This window comes from Chironomus tepperi, unplaced genomic scaffold (assembly GCF_022539635.2).
Source record: "Chironomus tepperi strain 1889 unplaced genomic scaffold, CSIRO-AGI_Ctep_v1 contig_11, whole genome shotgun sequence".
NCBI lineage: Eukaryota > Metazoa > Arthropoda > Insecta > Diptera > Chironomidae > Chironomus > Chironomus tepperi.
In genome coordinates this window covers 646,181-667,241 of record NW_027226133.1, presented here as the reverse complement: position 1 = coordinate 667,241, position 21,061 = coordinate 646,181, and the positions used below count along the sequence as shown (strand labels likewise).

The window sequence follows — 21,061 nt, the reverse complement described above, 5'->3', positions numbered from 1 at the left end:
TTCTCGACTCTTCCAACTGCCTAACCATTTTGATTATTTTATTAGAAATTAATTGTGACATGTAAGTTCTTCTTCCTGTTCTTCTATTCAACCCCAAGCACACGATAGACATTAATATTGCCTCAATGCTTTCGACAGAAAAAAGAAAACTGTCAAAAAGGAAAAAAAAATTCTTTTTGACAAACTTGAAGGTTATTTCGTTCGTAGCAAGTGACAGCATAAATAAAACGGAGAGGAAAGGTACACATAAACACATTAATTATGAACGAAATGCTTCTCGTTTGCCGCCTATCAGTGGAATGAGAAGACATAGCGAGTGAACTAGCAGAAAAAGTAAAAACGATTCCAATTTTTGCAATTCTGATGAGTAAAATACTGTGCGGTAAAGGGATGGAAGCTCAAATCCAAAAAATGATTATTAAAATTTATGAAGTGTGTAGAAATAAGAAGCACGTGGATGCTGATTGATGATATTGTTGACCCTGATTCCTACTGTGCAGTGAATGAAAATTCGAAAAAAGATGCTTTATTTTGTTGAAAAATGAGATTTAATGTGCTTGAAAATATCTCAACAGAGATCAAAAATTAAATGAAAGCATCCGTAAAAACTGTTCTAGACTCGGTGAGATGTAAAGGGATTCATTTGAATTTTGCTTTTATTAATATTAATTTGAGTCTGTTGTAAATTATTCTACTGTCTAGCTTTTATATGACCCAAAAATGTAAATATGGGTGCTTTTAGAGAATATTTGAGACAAAACTAATTTGAGTTGATGAGCACACATATGTTTATGCATGTAATTAGGGCTGTAACAAGTTAGGGCAACTTAGATTACTAAAGGGACGTTCGGGAGTCCTCCATACAGCATTAAAGTTGTATTAAAGCAAAATCATGAGCTTAACCCGGAAAAAAATCATACCCCTCTCTCTCTAAGCGTTACGTAGCTTTCAAAGGTCCCCAACCAAATTTTCCTCCTTCAACGAAGTAAAGCAATCAAAAACCACATAAACTTCTATTAAAACTTTCCCAATTTATTCCAAAATCAATCCCGGAAACTCATTTAAAAATTTATCATTTTCATTGCAAAGTCCCAACCAAAACCAAAAATATTAATAATTTATTGGCCTTTTCATGTAAAGCCATGCTTATAAAATTCCACGAAATATATTAAAAATATTGTTTTCCACAAAAAAGCTCCACATCGCTATTGTAATTGAAATTAATGGTCTGAAAGACCAACTTAGTTGGAAGTAGGCCCTTCCGAGAATCAATGCCTACAACACACTATGATACGCACAAAAGCAAAAACATAATCAACATCGAAAAAACATTTGAATCAATTATTTCAATGTGAATTCCAACAAAATAATTCATCAACACAGCACGAGTTCTCCAAACTCTTTTTTATAGTCGAAATTCTATTTTCGAAATTCGTTTGTGGATTTCATACTGATTGTTCTTTTATAGATAATTTACATACCATTCTGAAAAAATGACATGTACATAGACTATCGTGAACTATATCAATCATATGTCAACCTACATTTTATGGAAATTTATATATCAACGCACACGAGTATCACACCCTCAAACATCATGCAGACAAAATTTTACTTTTGCATTATTGCCTTTAAATAAATCTAGCAAAAAATATGGATATTGATTTGATGTCACTTTTGAGATTTTCTTACAACCCTCCCCGTAAAATCTTTTTCATTCACGTCCAATGTATGCTATATTTTTCCACTCGATCTCCAATGAAAGCACACGATATATCAAAATGAATTTTTCATGACACCGACAATCGATTTATTTTATTTTTTTTTCTCCTGTCTTCATTTGTAGTTTTTTTATATTTCTAACCTTCTGCTCTTTTCATTGTCTTGTGTTTCTAATGTACTGCTTTTGTGGAGAAATAAACATTTGTGAAAATGCAGTTTGCTTATGGTTTGAGCAAATATTATGTGTGGGTTAGGGATTAACTTGCTTCATTTATTGAAAATTGTATTCAATATTTTGTAGTAAATTGGATTATTTCCAATTGATGGAAGTTTAGGATTTCTTAAAGCTGCATTTAAATGTGAATCAATTTTATATTAAGATGGCTTAAACGGCAGATAAATAAGGATGTTGTTTGGTTTTGACGTGGGCCTGAAAAGGTATATGGCAATTGGTGTAAAATTATAATTAAACATCCTTGAATTAATTATTTAAAGAATTCTCACAGCACACCTTAATTCGTAAAACAGTAAAAAATGAGGACATTGAACCCAATTCTTAATTCATGTCATTTAAATTCAGTTTTATTTGATGAATAATAATGTTTTAACCTACTTTACTTTGAATCATTTGTAAATGCTCTGGCTGATTAATCATGACCAGAGCGACACAAATAAATAAGGTTTCATCGGGGAGCATTTAAGGCTCCGCAAAGCTTTGACAAATGCTCTTTTAAAATCTACTTTTCATAAAACTACCTCAATATTGTTGCCATATGTTTAAAACTTGACTAGAACATATTGTTTTTACTACGCATAATTGGTATCCATATAAATCCATTTCAAGCATATTAACTATTGAGGCTGTAAAATCAAACAAACCATATTTAATTTTAGGACAAATGTAGGCTTTAGATCTACCATAGATATGACTTGATACTTTTTTAAGGCCAGTTCTATCAAAATTTCATTCATGAGTCAATCTTGAAGCTATCTATTCCACACTCCCCTCAACATTTCATGTTTCTGACCTGTTCCATAATTCAACGTTTCCCAGAGCTTCAAATTTATCTTTATCTCGTAAATTAAACAAACGAAGTATTTAATCTTCCGATTTCTGCCCAAAGACACATACGCTATCAAGCAAAGAGCATGCTTTCATGGTACAGGAAGACCACTACGATACCGAGGAATAGCTGATTCACCAAAAATACTCAGAAAAGTCTAATGCGCCTCAATTTCAAATCTATTTCACTCCTTTTACTTTATCATTGCCTCCATCCTCCTCTCAATTCTTTTGTGCGACATTAAAGACAAAAAATAGCATAAAAGAACTTTAGGTATCGATAAATATGCCATAGGTGATAATTTGTCTACAACTTGACATTTTCAAGAGTAAGCAAATCGATCTCAAATAAGAAGAGTGAAAAGTTTTTGATGATAAAGTTTTTTTCTTCCTTTATTTTCCTTTTTCTCAGCTTGTGAATATCGAGAGAGATTAAACACAAAAAAGAGGAGAATAAGTGAAGAAAAAACTTTTTTTGCTTCATTTTGAATTATAGAAAAAAAGAAAGAAAATATTGTAAACAAACTAGGGCAAATAGAGCACAAAGCTAGAAAAGAGAAGGAGAAACTTTGCAGCTTACTTTATAAAGATTTTTTTTCCGCAACATTTCTGTTTTCAATCAATAGGATAGAGAAAAAAGAACTGAAAAATATTGAGAATATGGATAAAAAAAATATTCAGTGTTGAATTGTGTATGATTGAATATTTAACAGCAGAGAAACTTACTCCTCTCAGTTCCCAGTGCTCCAATTTTTAATGCAGGAATATATTTTTTGTTCCCACATTTTCCGATTTTTACGCTTCTGAGCAAATTGTTGTTTTTTGATTATGTTTGATTGTTTTTCGCTTATATTATTCATCCATGTGTATTTTTGTGCATATATTGGGATGAAATAATTTTATGCTTTGATTTTTTGAGTCATTTTTGTTATAATTTGAATATCTATAGCTTTTGTGACCTAAATGACTTTAATTTTTGTTGCAAAATTGAGCAGTTGGGTATAAATTGGCCATTTAAGGTGCAAAGTTGTTATCTTGATTGCAGGCGTTTTAAAAATTGTGTCATTTTCTTATATTCATTAAAAATGTCAATTCTGCTCATATTTTATCAAAAAACATAGTCACACAAATTTAGCAATGTCATCAACACGTACATTAATACCCAGAATTTAATTTTACATCATAACAATAACACATCCTGCCTAAATCCACCCCAACCCATCACAAAACAAAAAAAACTTTGATGTGGCCAAAGTGAAAAATTCATTTTCATCATCGTTCCTGCAAAATTTCCCTCTCGACATGTAACAGCTATTGTAAATATTATATGAATAAGAGTACTCCATAGCTTATTGGTGTAGCTGATGATTGGTGTTGGGAAAATACTTTTTGACTTTATAAACAACATCAATCAACATTTTGTGCCATTGACTGTATCGAAAATTTCCTCTTCCACTTGAACGTTCATGTATGTGTAGCATAAGCATAAACTGAATGAATAAGGCATACCAAAAAGTTTATTTTTTTTTTTTTCGAAAAAAATTATCGATTTTCTGTTCTTTATTCTGTCACTTTTTTGACTCTAGATATAATGTTTTGTTTTCCTTATTTTCCCAGGTATCAACGTCAACCGGAGTCATTTCACATTTTGTGAATGTTCAAGTGGTTGTACCAGAAGCATTTATACTTGGTAGTGGTGAACTTCATGTAGATATGGGATCAGCGATAAATCTAGTGTGCATTATTGAAAAGGTTTGTATTAAAACTAAAAATAATATTATCCATGATGAGTATTTGTAGGCGTTTTACTATCACTATAAAGCTACGCAGCTAGTGTGTTTGATGAAGTCATTCAAGATGTTGTTTTTGAAATGTCATGTAGTAAATTTCGAAATTAATGGTATGAATATATAATGGGTATGGATTATTGATTTTCTACTGTTGGATGTGTATCCATACAATGAATTTTGATATTTTTGGTGAATTTCATCAGAACATAATGTCGTGTCCTTGTCGACAATGTTTAGTGTAACCAAATAATTGAATTGACTTTTGTGTGAGCTGGACTCTCGTCACTATAAAGAAGAAAGCTTGAGTTATGCGGTTTTAGATTCGAAAAACCTGATTTCACAACCAGCATCGCCCGTAATTTGATTATAACTTTCTAAGAACTTCATAATTCCCTTCAGAAACATCTCAACCACATTTGACCTATTTCAATCTCAGCTACAGTAGCGTGCAAAAGTTTAGAGACGGCTCTTTATTTTTGGAATTTTGGATAAAAAATACACTTAAACTTATCCAAATGAGCTGAAATTTCGCCAGTTTGTACAGTTTTTAATGTAATTCATAATAACAAAACCATTTGTACTATAATTAAGCCATTTAAAAATAACCGTTAACTTTTCAAAATTCTCAAAGTGCAAAAGTTTAGAGACGATCACTTTTTGATAAAATATTTCTGTTAATACATGTTTAACATAACTTTTAATGATCATAATTTATGAGTTCTATGTTTAGCTTTATATTTATGCAAAAAAAGGATTCGAAAACACGTGTTTTCATTACTTTTTTTGAATTTCAAAATGGCGGCCATTTTTTAAAGGTTTTAATCAAATATTTAATTAAATCTATGCTGAATTAATATGATTTTAACTGCATCGTATTGTATTTTTATTAAACTTTCCAAATATGTATAGTTTATTATGGTAAAAATGCGTTTAAGATATAAATTTAAACAAAATCCTTCGTTCCTTGCAAGTTTTCTCATACAACACAACACATCATTGGAGAAAACTATTTAACTAATGCCTAACTATTTACTATTTTGGTATCATTTTGTTGGATTTTGTTTATACTTTTACTTTGATAAGCTTTTAGATTTTTAAAACTAGTGTCTATCAAGATAAAATTGCAAGTCAGTTTGTTTCTCTATAGACTTTTTAATATGAAAATAACTTTTTTGAAAAATTGACTAAATCTGTCGAAATATTTTACAAAATTGAATAATAATGCAGTTTTTGGTTGTATAAGTTTATTGTAAAACAAAAACCAGCATTGGTTAAGCATAAAAATATAATTTTTGGAATTTTATTTTTTTATGGTTCGAGATCACGAACTGAGCTACAGTTTCACCAGTTATTTCTTGTTGGACACTGGTTTTAAAAATCTAAAAGCTTATCAAAGTAAAAGTATAAACAAAATCCAACAAAATGATACCAAAATAGTAAATAGTTAGGCATTAGTTAAATAGTTTTCTCCAATGATGTGTTGTGTTGTATGAGAAAACTTGCAAGGAACGAAGGATTTTGTTTAAATTTATATCTTAAACGCATTTTTACCATAATAAACTATACATATTTGGAAAGTTTAATAAAAATACAATACGATGCAGTTAAAATCATATTAATTCAGCATAGATTTAATTAAATATTTGATTAAAACCTTTAAAAAATGGCCGCCATTTTGAAATTCAAAAAAGTAATGAAAACACGTGTTTTCGAATCCTTTTTTGCATAAATATAAAGCTAAACATAGAACTCATAAATTATGATCATTAAAAGTTATGTTAAACATGTATTAACAGAAATATTTTATCAAAAAGTGATCGTCTCTAAACTTTTGCACTTTGAGAATTTTGAAAAGTTAACGGTTATTTTTAAATGGCTTAATTATAGTACAAATGGTTTTGTTATTATGAATTACATTAAAAACTGTACAAACTGGCGAAATTTCAGCTCATTTGGATAAGTTTAAGTGTATTTTTTATCCAAAATTCCAATAATAAAGAGCCGTCTCTAAACTTTTGCACGCTACTGTAATTCCCTCTAATCATACCTCATCTTGAAGATCTTGCTTAACTTTAATCAAAAAGTTTCAAAACTCCACAAAAATCCTTCATTTCAATTGCATTTGCATACCATAACTGCAATTAATGAAATAGAAACACCAATCAAACTTTTGAAACCCTTCCATTCAATCTAATGCAGTTAAAATCTTACAAAATCTCAACCAATATCTCCAACCTTGACATAAAATGTACAATTAATTGGCAAGAAAGTTTCTCATTCACAATTTCAAAAGCAACCAGAAGGAAGACAAATTGGAAAATTGTTGAATGTTCAATTTAATTTAGAAAATTCAATGTCAATTCCGTCAATATAATTTTCATTTCTATAAATCATGTCAATAAAACTGTACATTATCGTTTTATAGAAAATTGAAAATCAAAATTCAGAAACAGACATTTATCAAAACAAATGAACTTGAAATGGAGTTTCACCTTCTGAATACTAAAATTATTTGACATGATTTATGATAAATTTCCGTTTACTTTAGTTCTAGAAACACAAAAGTTGTCTTACTGCATAATCGTAATGTTCAATTTTCATAATTCTAAAAATTTCACCATGGAAATTTGCGTATCGATTTTCTCATTTCGTCATTTCTATGGCATTTATGTATTGAATCAGGAAATGTGGCTTGAATGCAAGCTTTCAGGAGGTTTTTCTGTAGATTTAAGAAAATTCAATCTTTTTTACTCTTCATTGGATTTGTACAACGGTTTTAAGAAAGGTGCAGAGGTGGAATTTTGAGGAGATGAGCTTTAAGTGCTGTGTTTTGTAAGTTGAAGCTTGAGTTGTTGATATTCTCAAATTTGCAGTCAGTTTGACGATTTTACTTTAAACATGTAGCTTAGCTCTTTGATTCTAAACTCGGACTTTGAATGATTCAATCATAAATTAGAGCTTCAGATATGATCAGACCTCAAAGTCGATTCAGATTTTGTATACAAAAGTCAATTTAAGACAACTCGACTTCATTTAAAATGCGAGTCGACTTTTGGCTCTAGATATGATTATTCAAATTCTTAACAATACCAATTTCGAGTCATATGATAATATATACCCCATCATATATTTCCCTGACCATGTCTCTATCTGTACTCAATCCTCCGATTTTATAAATCAAGCTCCATCAATTTTTAACATTGACTCACCAAACCACCAAACCAAAACCCAAAAAATCAACTCTGCCCACTTTATTCAAGTTCACTAGAATTTCATTCGACTTGAAAAAACCGTATCTCCATCGTATCGAAAGGAATAATAAGAAGCATAAGAGAATTGTCTTCTTTTTAAAACTTATCGGAATAAAGAAAATATAGGATCAATTCTGTTGAATGGAGAAACACAAAAATGAGTGAGAGAAATGAAATGAAAAAGACACAAAATGTAAGGAAAACCTTTTGACAGTTTGATGAACAATCGATTATGTTATTTTGTTTCGATTACATTTCTTCATCTTACCCATTTTTGGTTCAATAAAATTGTACATATATAAAGTTAAAAGTTTTTCTTCTTGTAAATATCAATTTAAAAGATAGATGATGATGCATATATACATCATACTGACATAAGAGTTCTATAGATGAATGATTTAAGTAACATGAAAGAGGGATTTTCGATACGAGAGAAAGATCATAGTGATATACATAATAATTTGATGAAAATTTCATATCAACATGTCTACAAGTATTTAATTTATACACAGATAATGTGTAAATACAATAAAACGTCTATAGAGATGTTATCTAACAAATATTTACAGTGTTTAGTTTATTATCATTACCACTGCAGCATGTGGTAGAGAAAACGCATTATAAACTCAATTCTAATTGTTTATATTTACAATCAAAACATTTAATTGGATATATATTTTTGAAAATATTTTCACAGTCGCCCGGTCCACCTCAATTCGTATATTGGCAACGAAATGACAGAATGGTAAATTATGATGATAATAGGAGGGACATTTCGATTGAGACAATTCCAGGACCACGAACACAAAGTCGATTGATCATAAAGGAACCTCAGATTTCGGATTCAGGAAATTACACATGTCGAGCATCCAATACGGAGCCTGCATCAATTTATGTTTATGTTTCGAAAGGTAAGCAAACAACAAGACTTTTTGTATTATTTTGTTCATAATACCCCTTAAATGTATACGAGAATGTTTGTCTACGGTAAGGAATAAAAAGAGGTAGAAAAAAATCCCTCCTACATACAATCATCAGAGAATTACCTTGATTAAAAAACCATTATGTATATTTTAATGAAAAAGTTCTCAATGAAGCATAAATCTTGTGAATCTTTTGAGTATTCATACCCAGACGTGTTTTTCTGACGTTAATATTAGGTATTCCTTTTAAATATTTAAGCATTTACATTATGTTTTTTGAATTATATAGAAATATGCTCTACTTTCTGTCATTTCGATCAACAAGTTTTATTTGAATTATTAAACTACTTTTGAAACTTGAAAATTACATTGAAAGTTGTCAATGTTGTGGAAAATTACAAGAAAATTAGAATTTTAAGTATTGTTTGAAGTTGAAAGTAAGGGCAAACCCTCTAATTTGTTCTTTAAACTTATAATTGTCTGAAACTCAACCTAAACTTCAATTTGGAATCAAAACACTCATTCCAATAGTTTTATGACTGACTCAATATCGTGCTACTAATTTGAAGCTAGTAATGATCCAAAACATCACTGAAAGCACTTTCAATATTAAGTATGCTTCCAATGAAAACATCAATAATGTGCCCGAACAGCACATTGTAATTCTTTTCGTGAAATTGAACCTAAAGAAGCTCTTTCGTTGCCTTTCATGGCACTGTCAGTCTTGATATCAGCATAGCAACAGAGCTGTGTCCAAACTCCTAATTTGTGCTGCTCGGGACCCATTAAATTTTAACTCAAAAACTTTATTCAATTAAATTAATTAATCGACAAATGTTATAATAAATTTTTTATCTAAATCATTCGATTGATTAGTTAGACTGTTGAAATTAACTTTATAGATCTCACAAATTAATCATTTAATTAATTGTATAACTACCTAGTTTATTAACAAAGTGGTACTCAAACAATTTTCCCCATTGAATAATTAATCAGATGAGTATAGAATTGACTGGTAAAACTTATGTATTTAATAATCGATTTGCTTAATTATTTAGTATGATGTTGTAGGTATAATGAAGAAATTGGAGTTTACTGACTCACATTTGTTTTGATAATGATAGATTACTGTGAGAAAAGTGATTTAAAAATCAGGAACAGTAGCAATGTTTGATGAATAATTTAGTTAGTCTATGCAACTTCTGAACGCATATCCTTATTGACTTACGAGTGGGAATCGAATGATAAGTTAATGAATATTAGATTATGAGAACTTAAAGTTCTTTGTTCATGTGTGTTTTAAACAATTTTCTAGAAAATGCGTTGGTATTGAATTGACAGACAATGACGATACTCTCCCGGAAGGTAAATTGCGTTGAAATGACCGAAAATTCTACACCAGGCCGACTTTACTGTGACTTGAGGTTGGATTTCATTGAATTTGACCTGGAGAAAGAGTCAGACTAGTCTGTAGCTGGTTTTTCAACCATTTGTACACTGTATGCCTTTCGGGTCACACGAATGACAATACTCAACTTTGTTAGGATACTTAGGAGCGTGCTTCCTGTCTGAACAGGATCAAACTCACGCTGGATTAGATCAGCTTAGTTTTTTAATTTACTTCAAAGCTCACATCATGTGTTAAATCATTTTTAATGGCTTTTTAAGCCTTTCTGTGGAATTTAACATGCAATTTTTAACTTGATCGAGAATTTCAATTTAGGGCAAACTTATTTTACAAATAATAGTTCAGAAGAAAAGTTTGCTACACCTTGAATGTTGAATATTCATTTATATACTTATAAAGCTTCTAAAATACACAAAAACAAATGAATGAAATAAAACTGGGGAACTAGAACCACATTGAATGACCATATCAAAAAAGAGGCTATGTAAACATTTCAATAGTAAAGTTGTTGGGAAAAAATCAAACAAATGGTTGTTTTAAAATGCTGGGTAAACTCAAAAAGGAGAGGAAAAATATGAAAACTTTTTTTCAGCATCTATTCAACATTTTATTTGCCTTTCGATTAAGAGCTTCTCATAATTTTCACAAAAAGTTTATGTTTTTATTGAAAAAAACATTTTTTTATTCTCCCAAAAGAGTATGAATTAAAATCGATAGAATGGAATGTAATGTGACCTAATTTCCGTTATTTCTCATTCTCTCCTGATCATTCAAATATGAAACGATATGAAGGAGACTAACGAACGTATTAAAATATACGCTTTAATGTACGTCATTCGTAATATGTGTTTTCATTTCATGCTCAAATGAATTTTTCATCTGAGTTGGTCTCGGAGCATGGAGAAAGGAGAGAATATTATAACTTTTTTTTGTGATTGTTGAGTGAGAAATTTATATTTTTTTTTATTCTGTATTCATCAAAAATTTTCTATTGATTGAAGTGCTTAAATTAAATCAATATTGTTGAACGGATGTGTTGAGAATTAATGGAAAAGTTTTGCTTGCGAAACGCTCCCTTGAGATTAATTTTGAAGTATTTTTGATTGAAAAATTGGAATTTTTCCTCGAATTTTCATTCAATGGTATTCAATGGGATATGATGGACTCGATTGAGAATGAAATTCTGATCTGAAATTGTAAATTATGCAAATAATTCTAGAACAATCTTGTAACGATTAAAGCAGTTGTGGGCAACATGTGTGTTGCGATAAAATAGTGTGTAATTCATGATTTTGATTGAAGCTTATCACTAATGTGTGCCATGGCATGAAAATGGTTGCCTACCACTGGATTAAAGCATCAAAAATTCAATATAAATTTCAGTAATTTTCTGTAAAAAGAAGCTTCAAATTTCATCAATAATTTTGAAAAAAGAATGCTGTCTACTAGAAGAATCAATAAGTATTAAATTCACGTCAACAAAAGCTTTCATGATAAAAATTCCCGAACTGAATTCAACACCATATAAATATGATATCGTTGACAAGGGAATACGTTACTAATCTTATTGAAAGCAATAATCTGATGTTGTGTATGTAAGCAACTTTCATCGAAATTCAAACAACAAGCAAAATGAAAACTCAAAGAATAAATAAAATCGGGATTAAAGAGGAACTGAAACAATTTTTAAATTTATTAAAAAAAATTGTGTGAAATTTAAGAGCTGAATATTGATAAATCATGCAAATCGAGCTGGCGCAATCACAAATTGAAAAAAAAAAATAATGAGAATCGTTGAATGGCAATGGAAGTGGGTGCGATATGCTTCAATATTATTGAAAAGAGAGAATAAAAAAATATGAAATAAATTATTCAAATTAAAAAATAACGAGCTCGCAGGGATGTCAGAAAAGTTTAAGGTCACAACTTACCTTCAAAACTTTTGATTTCTTTATTTTGATTGGAAGATTTTGATGATAAAAAACTTTATTTTTTGGGGATACCTTAAGGCATCCTATACTTTATATATTGATTACTTAAACTTTTGATGAGGTGTCTTTTTGAAGCTGGAAGTTGTGGGTTGAAGCTTTTCCATTTTTTAACAACATTTTAGACACAATTTACTCTAAATTTGAATTTTTCATATCAGCCTTGACACTTTTCATTCAGTACCAAAAAATATATTTGAAATCATAAAGAGGCTTAAGTTGTCATTGCTTCCAAAAGTATGGAAATATTTTTAGAAAGAATTTTTAAAGCTCACGAATGTTTATGAAAAATTTTGTACCTTTAAGAGGCTTAAAAGCTCTAAGTTTAATCTACAAATTTTTCTGAGTCTTCAAAAAATGAGAATAAAAGAAAATTCCTTTCATTTGGTAAAAGCTTTTCATTATTAAGACGAGGAAATGAAATTTTTTTCTTTGGAAAAGTTCAATTATAGAGTGGGACATGTTGTGTAATGCGAGGAGGACATGATGTGTAATCGGAGCAAGAGAAAAAGTTGAGAAAACAAATATAACGGCAGCTTTAAGATGAAATTAAATGAATTTAAGTTTAAAAGATGAAGTCATTATCAGAGTCGAACTCTGGAAATTGTAATCAAAGCTGGGGCATTAATCCAAGAAGTACACTGCGTAAAAATGACCAAAAATCCAGTTCTAAACTAATTTTCTCTGTCCTGAGGTCGGATTTTATCGAATCTGGCCTAGAACTAGGGTCATGCTGGCTTAAACTCGGATTATCTTCCATTTTTACGTCGTGTGCCTTCTGAGTAACTGTCAAATTAGTAGAAAGCTATAAAACACACTAAAGCAATCCAAAATAAATCCAAAAACACTTAATCCAACAACATAATTCACAAAATAACAACGTAACTCCAAAAACTATAACAAAACAATCAAAAAATTCTGAAAGAGCAACATTATAAACATATCATAAACAGTATGTAAAGTATGCAGATGATGTTCGTCCATGAAGATTAAAGCAACATGAAAACTTTCTCTTTAAACGTCCCTAATAAAAATGGAAAAAAAGTTCAAGATATACAATAATAAAGAGGAAGCACAACATAATTAAACAACAATATTCAAATTTTATGATAACTTTAAAATAAATATTCTTTTCTAATTTTCGTGCAGGCTTCAAAAGCAGTCATTTTGAAAAACAAAAAAAAATTTTCAATTTCCTTTTTCTTCTTTGTAGCTTCAAAAGAAAAAAAGTGGCAAGCACAAAAGAACGAAGACAGTCTTAATAATAAAAGTCATTTCAAGAAGCATGAAATTTCAAATTAATTCATTTTCTTCCATTTTGAACATCCCAGAGACGGCAAAAAAATATTTAGCATGCACAAAATATTCCCAACAATAAATGGCGAGGAAGGCAAGAAAGAACTTCTTTTTTCTAAATCGTTCCTATTAAAAATTGCCAGTTTAACACTCCCTGGTAATAAGCGAGCTCATTTGCTTTGTCCCACGCCCATTGTATGCTTTCCGTTGCTTTACATTTAATAAGTTGAATAAAAAGAAGAAGGAACTGGAACTTTAACGCCATATTTTCTTTCCATTTTCCTCTTAAAGCCCACGAAACAAAGCGGAAAAGAATTTCCTTACTGGATGAAATTTTTTTCTTTTACTTTAATTAATTTTCTTGCTTTTTTGTTGGCTTTTGTATTCAAGTAGAGTAGTTGGAGAGATAGTATGGAGTGTATGTACACTGATTTGAATTACTAAACATCCCGAACATCTCATCGTGTTTGCTAGGGTACCGCTAATTCGCTGTATTAACGGTAAGACGCAAAAATGCTCTGACGGCACGTAGTTGACTGATTTTGATCCATTTTTACAGTGATTCCAGATTTTTCAGTAGCCAGGTCACCTCTACCTTAATTTTTGATTTGTCCTCTACACGACGACAAAGCGTTACCCTTGTGAATGTGTTGCGCTACTCGTGATACCATTTTTGAGTTTTTCCAGCTTAATATCCATTTAAAGAGCCATAACACATAGTTTTTAGAACAATACCAAGTTCATGTTAGTACTGATTACTAATTATGAACATTTTGCGACTAAAAAAATAAGCAAGTCAAAGTATCCATTCTTTAACCCCAAAACAACTCTCTCTTGAATACATCCATGCAATACTCAAGCGACAAAATGACACCATTTGATGTTTTCAATCCAAAAACACACATGAACATTCGAAAAAGTAAATAAACTACAGTTTCGTACATAAATAGTTATGGCATCATATGCACACCATCACTTTTTTATCGAAAACACAAATAACGACAATTTTAGTGTCACACTGATGTACTTCCACAATACATCTCACTCGAAGGCATCATTCTGTGTCAAGGACTATGTGTTTAATCAATGATGATGTCATTAAGATTCGTATGATAGTAAAGCATTTTTATTAATTATATCATGACTTTATTTTTCTCACTTTTCCCTCCTTCAACGAGCCATTCGACTTTTGCCATTTTCTTAATGTCTTTATTTTATTGTTCTATATTGCGTATATAACGTTAAGAATGAGTAGCAAAGAAAGGCCATTTTTATTCCGGAAATGATTCGTAAATATCACTTCCAATTTTTTTTCCTTATAATTCTGCACATCGTTCGTCTTTTTTTATGACCTTCTTGTTTATAATTTTTGCCCTACATTCTCATCTCTTTTTCTCTTTTTTGACTTTTCAGTATCCAACTTGTAAATGTTGTTGTTATTATTGCTATTACTATTAATGGTGTGTGAGAAACAAGAGGAGAATGGATATAATAAACTAATTTGGTTCTAATTTGAAGATGTTGTCAGAATTTGATGTATTAAAGTGGCTGTTTTGGGAATATGTGCTGGTTAATGGCGCTGATATTGATTTTATTGAAGACGAACATTCTTTTTGGGTATCGAAAAAGGTTAATTGCCTGAAAATTACGTCAATAATTAAATTGATCTAAAAATATCCGATGACATCATGCTAATTACGTAAAATCCTCAATATGATCTCAGAGTATTTACCTATCAAATGTCAACACATCCTACATATGCCAATAAAGGATTCCCACAGTTCTTAAGGAATATCCAAAGTTCTATACGCGTAGGAACTATGGCATTTAATAGATTCTGTCACCATCGCCATGAAACTTTATGACTAAAATTAAAACTAATTATATCCAGCAATAACTTCCAAAACAAACTTGTAGAAAATTGTAACTAAAATTAATTTCATACAAGTCTGCTTGTTTCCACGTCCCCAAAACCCAAAAAATATGTAAAACTTATTTTCCATTAGTGTATTTTAAGGAGCGGCTCAAGTGACACGAGCAACAACATAAGCTACGGGGTAGCATAAAAAAAATTCAATTTTCGTTTGTAAATCCACGGAATTTAAGAAACAACAAATTTACAATACAGCGAAGAAGGTGGAATGTCATTTAATTTCGTTTGCTATGTACGCTAAGTACATGAGGAGGATGATATTGTGGAATGAGAAGCTTCAACTTGTCTTCTATTATAAAATCAAATCTTGACATCTTTTTAACCCCTTCTAACTTTTATTAAAGTCATTGAATTAATTGGAACAACTTAATTATGTGTGAGAACAGTTAACGATGAATTTAAGTCTATATATGCTTTAAATTTATTATCATTTCAATCATCAATATTCCATATCTTTCCTGTACTGGGGGGGAACTGACATATGAATAAATAAAAGCCATTTTCATGGTAAATGACTATGAATAAAAATGAGTGATGAGATCATTAAATATTAAAAGTGGAGGAGGATAATAAAGGAAAAGGATATGAAAAAGGATCGCGACCCAATTATAGTTTCCTTATATGTACAAACATATGTATTCATGAAGTATAATATGAAATATGAAATTATATGTTGATTACATGACAAGTAAAAAAAAATATGAGCAGGGAATGAAGCCCGAGTTGCATAATAAGTATCCTTTATTTACAATTGAGTTGCATAAGTTAGTGCATTAATGGCAGTTATTTGAAAAAGTGGAAGTATTGTCTTGAATTTAGGGAATAGTTGTCTGAGGAGTTCTAAATTTTTTAAATATGAGTCAGACTTAAAATGTCAGTCATGATCTTTATGGATGGAATATAGGAAGGTTCGTTCAAAAGTGCAGTTCTGTATTCATGGACGAATTGTAAAGTCTAGCAAAAAATTGTAGGTCTGGCATCTCATACACAGGAAATGCTGGCCTGTGCTTCTTGGTCGAACCCTTAATATAATCAAAATGTAGAAGAACGTAAAATTTGTGAACTTTTTGTGTCATAAAGTAAGCGGTTAACTTGTAGAGTCGTGCCATACTCGCGTTAAGCTAGATGTTCAAGGTAACTGACCTACTTGAGCTAGTTCCTCAAGCTACTGAGCGCTTTCTCCCTCTGTAAACTTTACATACCACAAAAAGCTCTAAGAAACCACAATTGATCGAAAAAACCTTTACAAAAATCCAGCTTTTAACATTAAAATCCACAAAAGCATATGTACAGCTCGGAATGTTTACATAATGCTTACTTCAGTTTGCTCTCAACCATGAACATTAAAAATACGAGAGAGAAGTAAAAAATTATGTAAGCACGTTAAACAATTAATGAGTTGACTTAGTCAAAAATTAATCAAAAAAATTCTTTGCCTTGTTGGAACAACTTTCTTCTACTTGTATACAAAATTGTCATTAATTAATCATCACTAAGCACATTAATTTTATGAAATAATTTCTCATCAAAAAAACTTTATTTCTATTCAAGGTGACAACACGGCGGCAATATCGAGACGAAATACATCAACAGCCAGCCATTCATCGACAGTGTATTATTGTTTATTCTATCCTAGCGTTTTTATAACATTTCTAATGTATAGGTAAGTTCCTGTTTACTATTTACCTTGTTTCCCCTTTTTTATTGTTATTTAAATGCTCTGATTTTCATTATTATTAAATTAGTACTGCTAGGTTATGGATGTGTGTGACTTATGTCATTTGTATCGATTATAATCAAACTTTTTTTGGGAAATTTTATTATTTGAAAAGCATAGGCAATTTGGGAGTGTTTTTTGGTGGTATCCATGCTGGAAATATATTCATATTTTATTGTAAATTTAGGTAAGGTAGGCACACGTGTGTTATATTTTATTTAAGATTGCGTCTAGAAAATTACATGGTTGAGGATTCCTTTAATATGATTTATTGTGTAATGTCAAGGATGGTTTCTTGTGAAATTTAATTATTCCTGATTGACTTTGAATTATTTTTGTGATTTAATATTATGTTCAGCTGGTTAATCTTTTAAGGTTGAATAATATCGAAATTAATACTTTTCGCTTGACTACAACTCAAGTTGGGGGCGGAATCGAACAATTTTTAAATGAAGCGAAAAGATTTTGGTAGCGGTTTGGAATATTTGTGTCTGAAATTCATATCTAATTAAAGAATGTTCTCTAAATAAGGAGATTCTGCCACAAAACTTGCCCTGACTTAAGTAAAATATGCAAAAAAGGTATTGGCCCGAATAAGGTTCCCACAAATTGGCTAATCGATCAAAAATCTTGGTCGGAATCATGTCAGAGTCACGTCGGCTTAAGACCAGATTTTGGATTGATTACCTGATTGAAGCTCCTTGAGCTAGTGTCTTCATACTAAATAGTTGGATCCCCTAACTTTTGTATTGAAAATTAGACTTGAGTCAACATGACTCCATGAAAAATTCATGTCAACCTTGAGTTCTGGAATTTAATAATGATATCCCTGACAAAACCATACATGTCCATGTTGATAGCCGACAAACATATATTATCAATCACCCACTGCCTAACCATTTACGTAATTTCAATTTATCAAACGCCCAGTCAAAAAATATATCAAAGAGAATTTTTCATTATTGCATGATAATAATAGTTTTTGATAGCATATTCAGACTCAATTATATCAATAGCTATTAATATTGAATTATTATTCATTATAGTTACTAATTTTACTGTGTATTTAAAATTATAGAGCAAGTTAATCTGTGGGATTGATGCCCTCTAATTACGACCGATTATGCATTGTAATTTTTAAAATAAATGCATTATGAATTTTAGATAAACATTATTAATAATCCTCCTATGCGTTTGAAATGAGCATCCGGAGGATGAACTGCATTTTTGATTATGATTTTAAAGTCTGTTGGACATTCAGAACTGAACATTTAATAACAAATTAAATTAATTTCTTGTCAATCCTAATAAAACTTCAAGTCTAAAAACAAGCAATTCATAAAAAAATTAAAAACTTTAACACAATTTTCCCATTGTCTTCGTTAGCCATTCCTTACCTACTGAACTTTTGATGAAGTGCTTCGAAGAAGAAGAAAAACTCATAAATTTTCATAATTTTTTTTCTTCCTTCTTTCAAAACTTTTCATAAATCTTGAACGCAAACACATTTTTTTGTTTCCCTTTTTTTTGCCTGCCATGTTTAATTTAATTCTGAAAACTTTTTTAATTCAAAAATTAAAGAAAATTTAAAAATTTTTGTCCTTGCAACAGTCACCTTTAAGGTTCGAGATGTGGCACAGAAATGTCGAGAAAAAAATTATGCGTAAATGGGAAATTAAATTTTTCATGTGGCTGCTTTCACTTAAAGTGAAAATAAAAGAAGAAAAAGATATGAGAAAGGAACGAAAAGGAGCAGAAGGAAATTAAATTTTAAAATGTATTTTCATGGTCTAATTTTTTTTGAGCAACAAGATGGCAATTTAATAATTTTGGACAGTGGAAGGTTTGGGGATTCATTATTTTTCAAAAAAGTTCATTTTGGTTTAGTTGTGAGATTTTGTGGATGAGGTTTGGAGTCTTTAAGTGGTTCCGATATTCCACAAGATTTGAATTGACTAGTAAACTATAAAATACATCCGAAAACTGCAATGCAGGCTTGGGTTTCGTTGTTAGACTCTAGATTTGATACTAAAGATTGGCTTTTAGGTTAAACTATAGTGTATAGCCTCGATCAGGGTTAGACATTCAAATTAACTCAACGACAACTGTTAGTTAATTGTATTCCTTCTTTAAACGATCGATGCGAAACAACTGGAAAGTACAAGGGTTGTAGGATTAAATGTGGTAGCGTCCGCATTCACAGTTAGTGCTCCGGTTGCTTGAGCTGCTTCGCAAGTGGACAAAAACCATTAGAAATAGTCATAAACTTGCTCATAATTAGTTATAAAGTATTTTTGTCGATTGTGACTCCTTTAAGTGCTACAAAAGCATTTAAAAGCAAAACTATTAAGAAAATCTACCAAAAACTTCAATAAGTTCCAAAAAATCCATGAAACTTTTCAAATAATTTCATCGTCATCCAGCAAGCACCAAAAACACTCAAAGAACCCTGTCTTCTCAAACGACGAAGAAAATGATATTTTAAACACATGTATGGAATTGAAATTGGCTTTTTTTTCCTTTTTATTATTATTTTTTATTTTTATTGCATTAAATATCTTTCAAGCACACAAACATCTCTTTCAAATTTCATTGTAATTGAATTTTATTTTCTCTTTTTCTTCTTACAGGTTATGGTAGTATGAGGCACATCGACTAGGAATTGAATTTAAACAATAATTGCAATAATTTCAATTTATTCTTCATCCAAAAAACAAAAAAGTTTTCTAATTTGGGTTGCCATTACAAGCTGCAAATAAAGAACTAAAAAAGAAGAAAAATTCAATTTTTTATGCAAAAAACTCATTCGTTTGACGACATAAGAAGAATCCATCGAGTGATGATGATTATGGATTATAAAAGAAAATTGTTTGAGGTCAAAAACTATGGGAAAAAGATGATGAGGATGGAAAATAAATTCATAAAAAAAGAAATCGAAAACTTTTCAGACACACTCACAGCATACAAAATAAGAAGACAAAAAAAAGTGATATTATACAAGAAAAACTTTAAGACAATTTGTGCTTGTGATTGTGAAGAAGCAAGACACACAAAATATGGATGGGACAAAAAGTTTCCATAGCACTAATAAATTGTTCTGTACAAAAACAACAAGAAAAGAAGAAAAAAAGATCCAAAAATAATAAAACTAATAAGAATGAAACTTGTAAATTATAATTAAATAAAATAACAAAAAAATTATGTTCTATATTTTCCTTTTTTACATAAAATATAATTATTATTATGATCATTGTTTTATCAGAACAAACAATTACCGTAGAATGAAAAAAAATGCCGTTATATGATGATGATTGAATTTAATTGTAATATATATAAAAAAAGGAGAAAAATAAATAAATTCGGTACATTAAGATTTAATAAGAGTTAATGTAAATATTAATATTACAATGGGGAATGATGTAAAGAAAAGAGAAAAAAATAAAGAAGAAAAAAACCTTGGAAAAATAACTTTTTATGTGATTTTTCTTGTGTAAGATTCGAATTGTTCTATTTATAGAGTATTGTTGATTCTATAATGATTTGTTGGGTTTGTTCGCATATGATGTAAATTTACATTTAGTGTATTTAGCAGTCCTTAGGTTAATCAAGATCGTAAGAGCTAAAACCATCCTTAAATGAACATTTTCTTTAGTTTAGTAAGGTATTATTGAGTAATAACTACTTAAACAGGCCAAGAGAATGCTTCGATTGTGCAGAAGTGCCACTACGTTATTTTAAAGCAGCTGATTTGCCTGTTGGAGCCATTTACACTTAAACGATTATCAAACCATTTCAAAAGTAAGTGAAAAGCCAGTTCCAAGCTTAAAACATAATTTTAAAATTTCTAGTTAATGTTAACATCTGCAAAGCTCTAATACAGCCACTTTGTAACTAATCTCATTCATTTTTGGACATCTATTGACTTTATCCTCTTTGTAAGTCCATTCGAAAGATTATCTCTGTCTACAAC

The 21,061-nt window shown here is 30.2% G+C and overlaps 1 protein-coding gene across 2 annotated transcripts in view; it reads left to right on the top strand.

Annotated features, from left to right (window-relative positions):
- dpr12 (defective proboscis extension response 12) overlaps window positions 1-20,539 on the top strand; it is a 49,036-nt gene extending 28,497 nt beyond the window's left edge. For both annotated transcript variants that reach the window (XM_070636134.1, XM_070636126.1), the window contains exons 8-11: window positions 4,403-4,537; window positions 8,524-8,737; window positions 16,926-17,037; window positions 19,722-20,539. In XM_070636134.1, coding sequence (XP_070492235.1) covers window positions 4,403-4,537; window positions 8,524-8,737; window positions 16,926-17,037; window positions 19,722-19,731 — 471 coding nt within the window. In that variant the 3' untranslated portion in view covers window positions 19,732-20,539. The remainder of the gene's footprint in view (window positions 1-4,402; window positions 4,538-8,523; window positions 8,738-16,925; window positions 17,038-19,721) is intronic.
- The last annotated feature ends 522 nt before the right edge of the window (window positions 20,540-21,061 follow it).